Here is a 16,129-nt window from a genome sequence, read left to right on the forward strand (position 1 = left end):
GGAAAATTAGTTTACAATTGCAATGAAAATTCGAGGCAACTGTTTTCAGGTGTGTCTAACTTGCTTCTTGTCTTTTCCTCTCTTAACCGGAATAAGCTCTATAAAAGAGACAGGCAGATCTCTGAGTCCAAGGTTAGCCTGGTCTGCATAGCAAGTTCTAGGATAGTCAAAGCTACATAGTAAGACATTATCTCAAAAATACCACATAAAGTTTATATTAAAATCTATTTGGTGAGCAAGATGACTTACCCAGATGTGGTCTGAATGAAAAGTGGCCCCCATAGACTCAAAGGGAGTGGCACTATCAGGAGGTGTGGCCTCACTAGAGGAAGTACATCACTGGGGGGGGGGGCTTTGAGGTCTCAATTGCTCAAGCAAGTCTCAATTTCTCTTCCTGCTGCTTTCGGATCCTGATATAGACCTCTCCGCTACCTCCCCAGCACCATGTCTGCCTGCATGCCCACCATGCTCCCACCATGACAATAATGGACTAAACCTCTGAACTGTAAGCCAGCCCCAATGAAATGTTTTACTTTATAAGAGTTGTCACCGTCATGGTGTCCCTTCACATCAATAGAACATTGACTAGGGCACAGGGTGACAACCTGGGTTCAATCCCCAGAGAAACAGTTCCTCCAGGTAGTTCTCGGATCGTCATACTCCCATGCATATACACACATACACGCTAAGGAAGTAAATGTAATTTTTTAATGTCTCTTAAGTAAAGAAGGAAGAAAAGAGTTGAGCACAGACTGGGAAGGTGGCCCAGCAGTGCTCACATATGTAGCACGTACCAGGCCCTCTATCAATGGCCAGCATGCTTTCCCTAATTTTTTTTCTTTTAAGGTGTTCTAGGGGGCTGGAGAGATGGCTCAGTGGTTAAGAGCACTGACTGCTCTTCCAGAGGTCCTGAGTTCAATTCCCAGCAACCACATGATGGCTCACGACCATCTGTAATGAGATCTGATGCCCTCTTCTAGTGTATGTCTGAAGACAGTTGCAGTGTACTCACATACATAAAATAAATAGATAAATATTAAAAAAAAAAAAGATGTTCTAGGATATTGTACAAACCTGCATTATTAAAGAAACAAAACAGGAAAACCCTTGGGTTGTAGTGCCGGCTGTAGTCCCAGTACCTGGGAGGCAGAGGCATAATGCCATGCCATTACACACAGAATTATTTAGAGATACTGAATAAAACGGTCTTCAGTTTATATAAATAAGGGATACAGAAAATGAGTGTGTTTATACTTGAGCATTATCCCAATATCTCAATTTATACAAGAAAATATCCTACACTATCGAATTATTTCCATACCATTTATCTCCTCGCTCCCTCTAACCTGGTTCAGGTTTACTGATTTTTAAGTAGAACCAGTGATCCACAGAGCTGACCCCTTTACAAGGCTGTGGAAGACACCATCCAGGTTTAAAGCATCCTCCTCTTCCCCTTAAAGAACACACCCCTGCCATCAGCCGTCAAACTCTGTGAGTGTCCTAGAGCTCACCTTCCTCAAGTGCGGCTGAGCAGGTGGTGAAAGGTTAGGTGAAAACTTAGGCAAGTTCTGTCTTCTTACTGCCTCTCCGTTAATTGTTTCAAAAGATGCCTGACTTGAATTTTCAAACTCCGAATCTTCATCCCCCTGGTCAAAAACAACCAAAAAAAAAAACTCCAAGAGTCATGTTGTATTGACTAGATCTATTCATAATGGTTACTTTTTTTTAGCTCTGATAGTCATTTTTTAGATCACAAAATTAAAGTATAGTTTCATTAGGCAAGAAAATATGAGTCTGAATGAGTTCCAGAATCCACCTTTATCCAGGTTCTAGGGTCTTCCTCACTAGGAAAAGCCGACAATGTCCTGCTCGGCTTGCTTCTGTTGTCGAACAGTGCTGTTCTGTGCTTTGGCACAGGATCTTACTAGGTATCCCTGTAGGCCTGGCACTCATATGGAGTCCAGACTGGCCCTGAACATTCGGCATTTCCTGCTCTGCCTCACAAATATCCTGTCGGACCAACCACAGAGTGTCTCCAAAGACAGAAACAAGGAAACGGGCTAATGGTATCCTATCCTCCTCTCCACAAAGGCAGCCTTGCAGAGAGGTGCTGTGCTATCAGCTATGCAAACAGAAGGTGGGATGTGCGCCTCTTTCCTCCCAGTCACCCCCACCCAGGAGGCCCAAGGCTGTCTAGGACCTAGGGAGCATTAGAATCGCAGATGCATAAAAACTCCTCCTCGCTGTTACGGAAACAGGAGCTATTGCTGACTGCAGTCAGCACGATGTGCAGGAAGGCCCAGGGTTACAAGAGCTTTTGTATCACTGTCACCCATTGGCTTCTGTGAGTGTGTCACCAATGGCACAGTGAGTGAGTATCCCTGCACTGCACACCTGTAAATTCACTGACTCACCAAGCTAGCTGTGGGTGGAGTGGTTTCCTTGGTCTGTGAAGGGTGCCTATCTGGGGTGGATGGGCATGTGTCTAGTCCCCCCAGGAAGTCACACAACACCATGCATACAAAGGAATATCCCAGTAGGTGACTCCAAAGTACCCATGGTATAATCATAGTCTATGGTTCTGGTAACGTCTGGGCTTCCCAATTCAGACTCAGCCCAGTGGTAAGCAGCCTCTGGGAAGTGCAAAGGTTGTTCTTTATACTCTGATCTTTTACTCTTACCTACCGCAAGGGTTCCATTTGTCACCCAGATAAAACATCCACAAGGATAGGAAAGCCCGCCTCAGAGTGAGTCTCTGAGAGCAATTCATAAGAAGGTTCTGATCCAGGGAATGGGTCCTAATGGATCCAGACTATGATGACTTATGGGAAGTGGGGGGAGATAGGGTGGGGTTGGCTTGAATCACCTTCTCCAGTGCTCGGCCGTCCACCACGCCCTCCAGCCGCGGGGACTAACTTCTGTGAAACTGCAATTCTTTAAGCTGTTCTCTAAAGCCTTTGCTCACAAAGACACGAAAGCGCCTCACATTTCTTACCAAACTTCCTACTCAGACTCTTAACACCAAGCCGTTCACTAGTCAAGCGTGGGCTATCACCTCACTGTAGACTGGTTGGAGTTGACAGACAGACACACCCAATTCAGCTCTAACACCGAGATTCTCACAGAAGCTCAGAATGACCATGCCTACAGTCTGCCCTGCTCCTGGACAACCGTTGTCACCACTAACTTTTCTAACAGCAGTATTAATGACTAAGTCATTCTGGGACCCCTGCTGAAGCCATCAGTCAGGCTAAACCCGCCTGTTGAACGGGGTAGGGTGTCGCACAGTGGTACCCAGCCGTACACAGAACTACACACCTGTGGTCTCAGCGACTCAGGACGCTTGGGGCCAGGGAGGTGGAAACTAACCCAGGGAATGTGGCAAGACCTCATCTCAAAAGCAAAAATAAATGAAAGTAAAATCAGCCTACTTATGTCTACCAACGGAGAGACTGAATGTGCTGACACGGAGGAAGAAAGCTCAGCAGTAAGAATGTTTGCTCTGACACCAGAAAGGCCTAAGTTCAAATCCCCAGCACTCACATAAAAAGCTGAGATCCCAGGAACTCACAAGCTAGCTAGCCTAGTTACAGCAGGGAGGTTAAGGTTCAGTGACAGACAGTGTCTCAAGAATGAGGTAAAGGGCTGCAGAGGTGGGTCAGTGGTCACGAGCACTGGCTGTTCCTTCAGAAGACCTGGTCTCAACTCTCAACACCCATGGCGGCTCACAACGTCTGTAACTCCAGTTCCAGGGGAGCCGGCGCCCTCTTCTGGCCTCTATGGGCACTGGCCACAAATGTAGTATATACAGACATACAAATAAAGTAATGAAATGAAAACTACGTAAGAGGTGGGGAGTGACAACAAGTACATTTGACATCCTGTGTCACACATGTACCACACACACAGGAAATGGCAACATAGAACAGTGGCATCGTGTACTGCCCAGACTTCATATCAATGTTATTACCCGCCCTTGACTGTGAGACAAGTAAGAACTGGCTCTGTAGACTATATAAGCACCCTGGCTCCTTTACTGGACCCTTTTCCTTACAAGACAACGTAAGATGCCCTCCAAGCTGGAAACACAAAACACACAAAAAGGTAGCCTTCATATAAATCTGTCACGGGTTACTCTAACCTGTAAAGCCTGGATATTTCTCTGTATCAATACTTAAACAGTAACCCTCTACATCCAAATGAAAACACAGGATCAATGCCCATGGTTTTAGAAACAGAACCAAGCATGATGCACCCAGTGTGACTTTGGGGCTGGAGAGACTGCTCAGCAGTAAAGACAGTGTTATAGACAACACAGGCTGGGTTCCCAGCACACACATGACGGCTATGAGCCATGGGACTCCAGTTTCAGAGACTCTGACATCCTCTTCTGAGTACACATGAATGCATGCGAGAGAAATACTCATGCTCACAAAATAAAAATAAATACGTTTATGTCTTAATGTGAGCTTAATACTCTGGATATCTGAATAGCTTACTTAAGCAAAGATCAGAAGTTCCTCAGAACAGTGTTACTCCTCGGTTTTCTCAAAGAGCACATTATCTGTCACGGGGGTAAACAGTCCCTTAACCACTTCACTCACACATGCACCGAATAAAACTCATGAGGAGCGGAGCAAAGCAATGTACACGCCTGCTACCCCAGCACTTAAGGGGCAGGGGCAGGAGAACCGCTGCAAGGGGAAGGTCAGCCACGGCCACAAAATGAGTTCAAGGCTGGCCTGGGTTCCACAGAGAGACCCTGACTCAAACTCTACCAAATACACACATGCAAGTAACTCCATATACAAGGAAACATGGGCACAAAGATGGGCCTTGGCAATAGATATAAAGGAAACACAGGAGCTGGGGAGATGTCTCAGCGAGAAAGCACTTGCTGCTCACGAGGAAATGAGTCTAGAATCCCCAGACCCATGTACTAAACAACAGGTGTGGTGATAGCAACTATAACCCCAGTGTCTGAGGTGACACAGGTGTGTGTGTGTGTGTGTGTGTGTGTGTGTGTGTGTGTGTGAGATCAGGGCTCTGACCCGTCCAGCCAGTCTAGCTGAAACTATGAGCTCTAGGTTCAGTGGGAGAGGGTACCCCCAAAGTAGAATACAGGAAGACGCCTGACACTAACTCCAGCATGTGCCTACATGGACGAGTACACCCATACACATTGGCACATTGGGCATAAAACATACCACACACACACACACCCCACAGGAAACAAACAATAGGATCCAAATTAGAAAAGCAGACTTTCCAAACCTCGAGTCTGTGGCCAGGGGTCAGCTTCCAGGTCTCCCCTGTCATCTGATAAAACCGCTCTTCCAGCTTTTTCAACTTCATTTCCTGCTGAGGCTTTAAAACATTCTGTATATACTTGCTGGCCTGGTCAAGCAAAAACGTGTGATTACTAGACATTAGTGTTTCTACATTATACGTTCACGTGGTCTATAAAGTTATTAATCCAGAACAAGATTTAAAACTTGAGGTGGTCTGAATAGGAATGCCTCCCCATACGTTCATATATTTGAATGCTTAGTCATTAGGGACTGGCACAATCGGAAAATTCGATCCTTAAACAAGGAAGCCTTGTGGGAGGGGGGGCGGAGCTTTGAACTTTTCAGAAGCTCAAGCCAGGCCCAGTGTCTCTCTCTCCCTGCTGCATGCATATCAGGATGCAGAACTCTCAGCTCCTCCTGCACCATGCCTGCCTGCATGCTGCCGTGCGTCCCACCATGATGTAATGGACTGAACCTCTGAAACTATAAGCCGGCCCTCAATTAAATGTTTTCCTTTATAAGAGTTGCTGTGGTCACAGTGTTTCATCACAGCAATAGTGACCCTAAAACAGGCTCAACCTTAGGAGGCGTGACCTTGCTGGAGGTGGTGTGTCACTGGGGGTGGGCTTTGTGGTTTCAAAAGTCCGTGCCGGCCCCAGCATCTTTCACTCTGCCTGACACCTGAGGACCAGGAAATAAAACTCTCAGCCACTTCTACAGTATCATACTTGCTGCCTGCCGTGAGGATCATGGCCTCTAATTAAATGCTTTCTTCTAGAAGCGTTGCCTTGGTCGTGGTATCTCTTTGCAGCAACAGAACAGTGACTAAGACTCAGAAATAATAAAAAAAAATATTGCACATATAAGACAATGATGTTCTGAGAATGGTGGCATACAACTTTCATCTCAGCACTCGGGCTGTTGAACTGACAGGAGGATCCTGAGATTGAGGCCAACGTTGGCTACAGCAGTGGCCAGGGGAAGTCCAATAGTCACCATGCCTGACCACCTAAGTTCAAACCCTGGGATAAGAAGAGAACCAACTCTTTCCATACACATCACATAGACACATGAATGAAGAATGAATAAAATTTAACGAATAAGGTTTGTTTCGTTTTTTATTTTTGAGTATAGTAATCCCAGCCCTTAGGAAGTGGAGGCAGGAATGGCACCCAAGGTTATCCTCATGACCTTGTAAATTCTAGGTCAGCTTACAGTACAAGAGAAGGAGGGAAGATACAGTTTTATGCCACGTGAATTAGACATCAGGGATTGTTCACACACAGATAGCGAGGCAGCGCCCACGATGCCCTCAAGCGTTGCGTCTTACCTTCTCACCCTGGGCTTCCTGTTGCCTTTCCCTCACGAGCCTTTGTCTTTTCTCATTCTCTTTTTCTCCTTCTGAATCCAAAACAAAGAAACGCTTTTTTAATCCTGAAGTTTCAAAGAATCAAATGCATTTTCTCTGAGAATAAGTCTTTAGATATGAACACTATGTACTTTTCAAATAATCAAAACACGTACATATGAAATCTATAATAAAAGCTGTTCTGAAACAATCCGCTAACATTGAACATTACTGTAATATTACTGTATATAACAAACTTCCTTTTTTTGGAAACAGGGTCTTCCTCTGTAGCCCCGGCTGGCCTCCAACTGGGGATCCTCCTGTCTCAGTTTCCCAAATGCTATTATAGCATATGCCACATTTCTAGTCTAAACACAGTGCTAATGCTACATGTTGCATAGCATCAGCCTTCAGTGAAGTTATGCCAATACTGCGGGGCAAGTGGACCGTGCCACCACCAGACGGAAGAGCTAGTAAGGTTGAGTGAGCTCAAACCCCATAAATCTCAGAACAGTAGGAATGGGGCCACTCCCTGCCTGCCTCTACCTCCCACTACCTGCTCTGGAACAAACCATGTGACAACCCACTGAGAGGACAATCAGTCAGGTAGCATAAAACCCTGCTAATAAAATCCACACTAATGAGGTATCTAGATAGCCCCCCATCCCCATCCCCTCACTCCCCCCATTCCTTCCTATAAAAGGTATTTAATCCTTTCACTCTGAGTAAAAAGTGGATGTCTTCTCATTCCCCATCAAATAAAGCAGTTTGAACAAGCACAGACCATCTCTTCATCAAGGATGGGGGTAGGAGGGGTTCCTTGTCATAAAGAGCTGCTCCTAAATCTCCTGGAGAAGGCCTTCTCTCTCCCAGACCCTCACTCAGAACCAAACTGGTTCAGCCCCTCTTCTAGGGCTCTGCTTTCCCCTTCCTGCCTGGCTTGTGGACACTGAGGGAAAGGACCAACTGCCCCCTTCCCCAATCCTAACTCTCACAGGTACCCCAGCTGTGCCAGGGTATACAAGAGACTGGGAACCAGGGCAATCATCCCAGACTCTGTTGTTTCCCCACCCTGGGAAAATACAAACTGAGGACCTCCATTATAGACTGCGTTTTGCCTCCCCTGAATGGCTTGCCTGAGATGCTCCAGGTACCCCAGCAAAGGCAGGATGCAGCTCAGCTAAGAGTCTGTCAAGCCATAAATGAATCACATGACTCACACCCAAATAATCCAAAGGAACAATTTACAAAGGCAGGAACCAGCCGTCAGGGGCACATTTCCATATTTATAAACAGTAAGTCACAGGAGCTGGCAATGCAGTGTGAGCAGCAAGCCATCTCCTTGACAGCAACATACTGTTGGCTTTTATTAGATTTTTTTTTTTTTTTGAGTGCTAAGGACTGAAAGCAGGGCACCAGGTGCTATTCACACATCTACACCTGAGGTTCACAGCAAACTGAAAACACAACCATAACAAAATTCCTAATGGGAAATCACAATGTTTTTATTGACTATCCAAACTGAGTCATTTGAAGTATGAGAGATCAAAGCAGAGAAAATCCAAACTCTTTGATTGGGAATCCCCAAAGAACACACAATATCATACATTATTCGGTCGAATAATCTTTTGCAATTATGTTTTTTGCATGGCTGATATGAAAGAGCTATAAGTTTACACTCTCTGTTGTATTTGCTTGTATTTTAAAAGCAATAATTACAGAGGTTAGCAGAATGCTGGCCTAACACACGGAGCCTTGGGTTGGAGCCCCAGCACCACAAACTACCAGCTCTTGGTGCAGATTTGTAATCTCAGCAGGCAGGAGGTGGAGGCAGGAGGATCAGAAGTTGGAAGTCATCCTCAGCTATACAGTAAGTAACAAGCCACCTTGGGTTATTGCAGAGCCTATCTTAAAACAAAACCAAGGGCTGTAGAGATGGTTCATGGGTTACAAGAACTGGATGCTCTCCCAGAAGATCTAGGTTCGATCCCCAGCACCCACATGGTAGTTCACAACTGTCCTGTGAGTCCAGTTCTGGGGCATCTGACACCCTCACACAGACACAGGCAGGTAAAACACCAATGCACACAAAAAATGAAATAGTAAAAATGAATACATTTTAAAAAATCACAATGGGCCAGGCAGTGGTGGCGCATGCCTTTAATCCCAGCAGTTGGGAGGCAGAGGCAGGCAGCTTTTTGGGTTCGAGGCCAGCCTGGTCTACAGAGTGAGTTCCAGGACAGCCAGGGCTACACAGAGAAACCCTGTCTCAAAAAACAAAAACAAAACAAAAAAAAAAAATCGCAATGGGAAGCTTGCTAATAACATTTAAGAATAGCTGCTAGTTTTAAAAGTAATCTGCTAGAAGGCCAAGTACAATTCTGTTTTTTTGTTTTATTTTAAATTTTATGTGTGTGAGTGTTCTGTCTACATGTATATGTACCACATGCATGCAGTTCCCATGGCAGCCAGAAGAGGGCGGCAGATCCCCAGGATCTAGTGTTACAGCTGTATGCGTGCTGGGACTAGAGCTCAGGGGGACTGGAACAGCAGTCACTTCTCTTTACCACCTCTCTATCCGGGGCTTTTAAAGCTCCTAAGGCTGGTGAGAAAACGCAGTGGGTAAAGACACTTACTGCCCAACCTATGACCTCAGTCATCCCTGGAGCCCACATACTGGAAGGAGAGAACAGGCTCCCACTTGAAATTACACAGAATAAATGAATGATAGAACAGTTCTTACTGTAGAATAAACAAAAGAAAAAGTTTGAGTAGAAAAGATTACTTTTTATTTTTTGAGGAAAAAATATTTTTTTTTAAAGGTAGGTAGTGCAAGTACTAAACTTACCTTTCAGATGGACTTGGGAAGGTCTCAGTGAGTTAAACCAGGAGGTGGTCACAGAAATGACTAGGGTAAGCAGGGCCAGCAGGAGGAATATCCGGCCACTCAGCAAAATGAGGTCTTTAATTCCTTATAAAGAAAAAAAATTTAATTAAACAAACATTTTTCTTTAAAAGAAAATGTCTCTTTACTTGATGTAGGGGTGATATTTAGACAACGGCGCCCGTCCGTTCTCGGGCAGCCACCATTTCCCGCTGCTCCGGCTCTGGACCGCAGCCATCTAGAAACGGCAGCCCTGGCACTCACAAGCCGTCAGTGTGGTGGCTGGCTCTGCCAATCCAGCACACTGTCCACAATGCTCGGCTGCGCCTAGACCTTTCCCACTATGCCTGCGGTACCCGGTAGAATAAAGCCTCTTAGTGCTTAAAGATTATCCAATAGATTTATATATTTGGAAATGATCAATTAACAAGATGTCCACACAATTAGAATCGTTACCCAATTATCTAACCTAGATATTATAACTACCTAGACTACTAGAGACACACTACATCCGAAGCCATCTTCTCTCCTCCTCTTCCTCCTCCTCTTTTTCCTCCTCTCCCTCCTCCTCCTCCTCCTCCTCTTCCTCCCCCACCTACCTTTCACACTGTCCAATGATCAAGCTTTATTGCAAATGTAGAGGGAAAATATCACGCTACAACTTGATAAAATTAATAAATGACAGACTGGCCGGGCGGTGGTGGCGCACACCTTTAATCCCAGCACTTGGGAGGCAGAGGCAGGCGGATTTCTGAGTTCGAGAGTTCGAGGCTAGCCTGGTCTACAGAGTGAGTTCCAGGACAGCCAGGGCTACACAGAGAAACCCTGTCTCGAAAAAAAAAAAAAATGACAGACTGTTTGTACTAGGAAGCATAATTAAATGCTAAATGATACAAGCCTCCTGATTGGTTTCCTAAGTCTTCTAGAGAGCTAAAATTCAACATGGTGGTCACCGCCACAACAACCTGTGAGAAAATCGTTCTAGAAGAAACATCCTGTTTTAGGAACACATAGTATTCAGCTGAGTCATAAATAAATATTATGTCGGGCGGTGGTGGCGCACACCTTTAATCCCAGCACTTGGGAGGCAGAGGCAGGTAGATTTCTGAGTTCGAGGCTAGCCTGGTCTACAGAGTGAGTTCCAGGACAGATAGGGCTACAGAGAGAAACCCTGTCTCGAAAAACCAAAAATAAATAAATAAATAAATAAATAAATAAATAAATATTATGAGCATTAATAATGTATAAAACTTGGTTTGCTTCAAAATAAGATTAAGAGTAATATCTTGTGAAATTCCAGTTCTATTTTAAATAGTCATTCTCATCAGAATATTTAAAAGTATTTTAATACTTTAAATATTTTAAAGTATTTTTTATTTGGGGCACTCGGGATGGGATGCGGTACATCACATTGCACAAGAGGTCAGAGGACAAGTATCAAGAATGAACTCTCTTGCCCCCTCCCTGCCCCACCCCTCCCCCACCACCACCTCATGGGTTCCAGGAACCCCGTTCCAGTCATTAAGCTTGGCAGTAAGCAGCATGACTAGTGCAGCTTCCTGCCAGCCCCAAATGTCATTTGCTTATTTACTTATTAGGTACTGGGGCGCAGCCACTAGCCTCCTAAGAATACGTTTCTCCACCTAGCCCCTGAATCTCCAATATCTCCCTCGATTGAATTGCACCATTGTGCAGTTTCTCTAGTTCCCAGCACTTGCTCAGTCATTTCCACATAAAACTACCACTCATATGTTCATCAGTACTTCTCACACTGTTTTGACAGCTCAGGTGAGGAGTCAAAATCAAAATCCCTTAAGATCATTAGCCCGGTGTGGTGGTGCACACCTTTGATCCCAGGACTAGGGAGGCAGAGGCAGGCTGATCTCTGTGAGTCTGAGGCCATCCTGATCCACAAAGAGAATTCCAAGACAGCCAGTGGCTACACAGAGAAACCCTGTCTTAAAATACCATAAAATAAAGTAGGAGTGTCATTATGTATAATACAATTTGTTAACTCAGAGGGAAGAGATGCCCAGTGGGACTAAAATGTATCCTCTGCGAATTTTTAGGGGTTTGTTGCTCTTTTGTTTTGTTTAGCCCTGTCTGAATTTGGGATTTATTGCTGTGAAGAGACACCATGACCAAGGCAACTCATTTACTTGGGGGTAAATAAAAAGGACACATTTACTTGGGGCTGGCTTACAGGTTCAGAGGTTCAGTCCATGGTCACCATGGTGGGAAGCATATTATCAGCAGGTGCTCCTGTAGGCACCACATCTTGATCTAAAGGCAGCCAGGGGGAGGCTCCCCTGCACTGGGCAGAGCTTGAGCACAGGACCTCAAAGCCCACCCCACAGTGACACACCTCCTCCAACAAGACCACACCTCGTAATAGCCCCACTCCCCATGGGCCAAGCATATTCAAGCCACCCAAGCCCTGACACCTGATTCCAGAATGGTTTTATTAAAAAAAAAAAAAAAAAAAAAAACCAAACTTGGCAGATACAGAAGAACCATCTTATCCATGTGATGGGGTCTAGATCCAAGCAGGTGGTCCTTTAACTGAAGATCATTTGAAAAAGAAACTACAAAATTTAGAACGTCCCTATCCATTGAGCACGCCCCACCAGTATTAGCACTGCGGCTGTTGCCCCGGGAGGTATAATTTCTAAAACAGACTTAAATATTGTCAACAGATTATCAAGAACCCAAAGGAGGGAGGGTACAGAGAAGAAAATTACCACCATCTCACAGCGAAGGTTGCAGAGTTAAATGAAACTTTCGAACGGAGGAGCAGCAGCCAGAAGGCTGCTTCATTTTCTCCAACTCTTGACTTAAGCACCGTGAACAGGCCTAGGAACATAATCACAAGTCTGACGTGGTACCTTTACCCTCAAGACTTCCTGGGGTCAGCGCTGAATGGAACCAGATCTCCCACAACCCCGAGTGACGACCTTCTTGTGACTCAAATATTAGAGAAAAATAGTAGATTCTCCAGGAGCAGAGCAAAGACAAGGGAGAGGGTGAGTCTTGCAATCACGAATGAGTGTGACTTCTTCTTACTGTTGTTGTTGAAGTAAGAGTCGTGTTGGGCCAGCAAGAGGACTCTGGATGAAGGGGCTTGGTTCACCAGCCTGACAATCTGACTTAGTTTTATTCCTCAGAGCCCACGTAAAGGTCAAGGGAAACCTGACTTCCAAAAGTTGTCCTCTGAGCTCCATGCACCCACACAGCCACATCAACACACACACCAAATATTCAAAAAAAAAAGCCCAAGCTTAAAAAGTGTTCATATACTGCAATCTAGCTTCTTTTTAATTATTTATTTTTATTTTATGTGCATTGGTGTTTTGCCTGCATGTATGTCTATGTGAGTGTGTTGGTTTCCTCTGGAACTGGAGTTACAAACAGGTTTGAGTTGCCATGTGGGTTCTGAATAAGAGTCCACTGGAAGAGCAGCCAGTGCTCTTAACCAGAGAGTCATCTCTCCAGCCCCCAATCTAGCTTTTCAAAGAACATTTCATTTTCACTTCTTGTCACGGGCATATTTCAGAGCATCTGACTCCTTGTGGAGGAGGAGGGAGGCTGGAGGAAGAACTTTAGTTTGTCCATTAGCTTTAGAGTCTGGGCAGTGATGGCACATCCCTTTAATCCCAGCACTCAAGAGGCAGAGAGAGGCTGGTCTCTGAGTTCCAGTCCAGCCTGGTTTACAGAGTGAGTTCCAGATCAATCAGGGCTAAACACTGTCTCAAAAATAATACCAACACCCCCCACACACACACACACCCCACATACACAACACACAACACACCACACACATACACACACACACACACACCACACACACACACCACATACACACACACTACACACACACACACACTACACACACACACCACACACCACACACGCACACACACAACACACACAACACACACTAAGAAGCTGCTTAAGGAGGGAGGCAGACATGGAGACTACCTGTCCACAAAGTCTTTTGTTTCTGCTTCACCCATATCCCAACTCTGTCCACAATTCATACTCCTGCTGCCCCAGCCCAAGTAATGGCAGTAAGTACTTATGGCAGCAAACCCTAACTAGCCTCACTACTCTCTCCTATAGCTTCCTTCCAAAACATTCTCCACACAGAATTCAGAATGGCCCTTTAAAAAAAACTCTTGAGTTACCCAGGCTGTCACCTATCCTCTCAGGACCTGGAAGCCTGAGGCAGGAGGTCTCCTTCAAGATTCAGACTAACCTAAGGTAGTTAAAGACTCAAAAGACACACATTTTTTAAAAAAAAAAAAAAAAACTATATCAATGGATCAGAATTGAAGACCCAGAAATGAACCCACACACCTATGGTCACTTGATCTTTTGACAAAGAAGCTAAAACCATCTAGTGGAAAAAAGACAGCATTTCCAACAAATGGTGCTGGTTCAACTGGAGGTCAGCATACAGAAGAATGCAAATCGATCCATTCTTATCTCCTTGTACAAAGCTCAAGTCCAAGTGGATCAATGACCTCCACATAAAACCAGATACACTAAATCTAATAAAAGAGAAAGTGGGAAAGAGCCTCAAACACATGGGCACAGGGGAAAAGTTCCTGAACAGAACACCAATGGCTTATGCTCTAAGATCAAGAATCGACAAATGGGACCTCATAAAACTGCAAAGCTTCTGTAAGGCAAAGGACACTGTCAATAGGACAAAACGGCAACCAACAGATTGGGAAAAGATCTTTACCAATCCTTCATCTGATAGAGGACTAATATCCAATATATACAAAGAACTCAAGAAGTTAGACTCCAGAAAACCAAATAACCCTATTAAAAAATGAGGAACAGAGCTAAACAGAGAATTCTCAACTGAGGAAACTCGAATGGCCAAGAAGCATCTAAAGAAATGTTCAACATCCTTAGTCATCAGAGAAATGCAAATCAAAACAACCCTGAGATTCCACCTCACACCAGTCAGAATGGCTAAGATCAAAAACTCAGGTGACAGCAGATGCTGTCAAGGATGTGGAGAAAGAGGAACACTTCTCCATTGTTGGTGGGATTGCAAGCTGGTACAACCACTCTGGAAATCAGTCTGGTGGTTCCTTAGAAATTGGACATAGTACTAGCTGAGGACTCAACTATACCACTCCTGGGCATATACCCAGAAGATACTCCAACATGTAATAAGGACACATGCTCCACTATGTTCATAGCAGCCATATTTATAATAGCCTGAAACTGGAAAGAACCCAGATGTCCTTCAACAGAGAAATGGATACAGAAAATGTGGTACATTTACATAATGCAATACTACTCAGCTATTAAAAACAATGACTTCATGAAATTTGCAGGCAAATGGCTAGATCTAGAAAATATCATCCTGAGTGAGGTAACCCAGACCCAAAAGAACACACATGTTATGTACTCATTGGTAAGTGCATATTAGGCAACTCATGGACCACATGAAACTCAAGAAGGAGGAAGACCAAAGAGTGGATGCTTCAGCCCTACTTAGAAGAGAGAACAAAATAATCAAGAGAAGTAGAGGGTGGGAGGGACTTGGGAGGAAGAGAAGAGGGGGAGGGGAAAAAGAAGGGAAGAATCAGGTATGGGAGGAGATGGAGGAGATGTACAAAGGGTCAGGAAATTGAACAGAGATGTGTAGCAATGGGAGATGGTAGCAATCAGAAAGTGCTGGCATCTCCAGGAAAGGAAGACCCTCCCAGAACCCCACAGGGATGACATTAGCTGAAATACCCCACAAAGGGGAGGGAGAACCTGCGGAGACCATATCCAGAGGTTAGGCATGGCTCCGGTTGAGGGATGGGGCCACCCACCCATCTCCAAAATTTTAACCCAGAATTGCTCCTGTCTAAAAGAAATACAGGGACAAAGAGTGGAGTAGAGACTGAGGGAAAGGTCATCCAGAGACTGTCCAACCTGGGGATCCATCCCACATGCAGACACCAAACCCAGACACTATTGCAGATGCCAAGAAATGCTTGCTGACAGGAGCCTGATACAGCTGTCTCCTGAGAGGTTCTGTCAGATCCTGACCAATACAGAGATGGATGCTCTCAGCCAACCATTGGACTGAGCATGGGGACCCCAATAGAGGAGAAGTTAGGGGAAGGACTGAAGGGGCCTTATCTGGCATCAATGGGAGGGGAGACCTTTGTTCCTCTGAAGGCTTGATGCCCCAGTGTACAGGAATGCTAGGGCAGTGAGGCGGGAGTGGGTGAGTGGGTGGGGGAGCACCCTCATAGAAGCAGGGTGCCGAGGGGAAACCGGGAAACGGAAACGGGATAACATTTTTTTTTTTTTTTTTTTTTGTTTTTTCGAGACAGGGTTTCTCTGTGTAGCCCTGGCTGTCCTGGAACTCACTCTGTAGACCAGGCTAGCCTCGAACTCTTGAACTCAGAAATCCGCCTGCCTCTGCCTCCCAAGTGCTGGGATTAAAGGCATGCGCCACCACCGCCCGGCTACATTTGAAATGTGAATAAATAAAATATCCAGTTAAAGAAAGAAAGGAAGGGAGGGAGGGGTAGAGGGAGGGAGGAAGGAAGGAAGGAAGGAAGGAAGGAAGGAAGGAAGGAAGGAAGG

The 16,129-nt window shown here is 45.1% G+C and overlaps 1 protein-coding gene across 2 annotated transcripts in view; it reads right to left on the reverse strand.

Moving 5' to 3' along the window:
- Positions 1-16,129, reverse strand: part of Ubxn8 (UBX domain protein 8) — a 22,333-nt gene that overhangs the window by 4,790 nt on the left and 1,414 nt on the right. The window contains exons 2-5 of one of the 2 annotated variants that reach the window (XM_028768226.1): positions 9,488-9,610; positions 6,622-6,692; positions 5,275-5,397; positions 1,512-1,646 (exon numbers count right to left, since the gene is read on the reverse strand). In XM_028768226.1, the coding sequence (XP_028624059.1) occupies positions 1,512-1,646; positions 5,275-5,397; positions 6,622-6,692; positions 9,488-9,610 (452 nt within the window). The remainder of the gene's footprint in view (positions 1-1,511; positions 1,647-5,274; positions 5,398-6,621; positions 6,693-9,487; positions 9,611-16,129) is intronic. The other variant, XM_028768227.1, reaches the window with a different exon arrangement.

The sequence above is a fragment of the Grammomys surdaster genome, unplaced genomic scaffold, assembly GCF_004785775.1.
Source record: "Grammomys surdaster isolate TR1022 unplaced genomic scaffold, NIH_TR_1.0 185, whole genome shotgun sequence".
Classification (NCBI taxonomy): Eukaryota; Metazoa; Chordata; class Mammalia; order Rodentia; family Muridae; genus Grammomys; species Grammomys surdaster.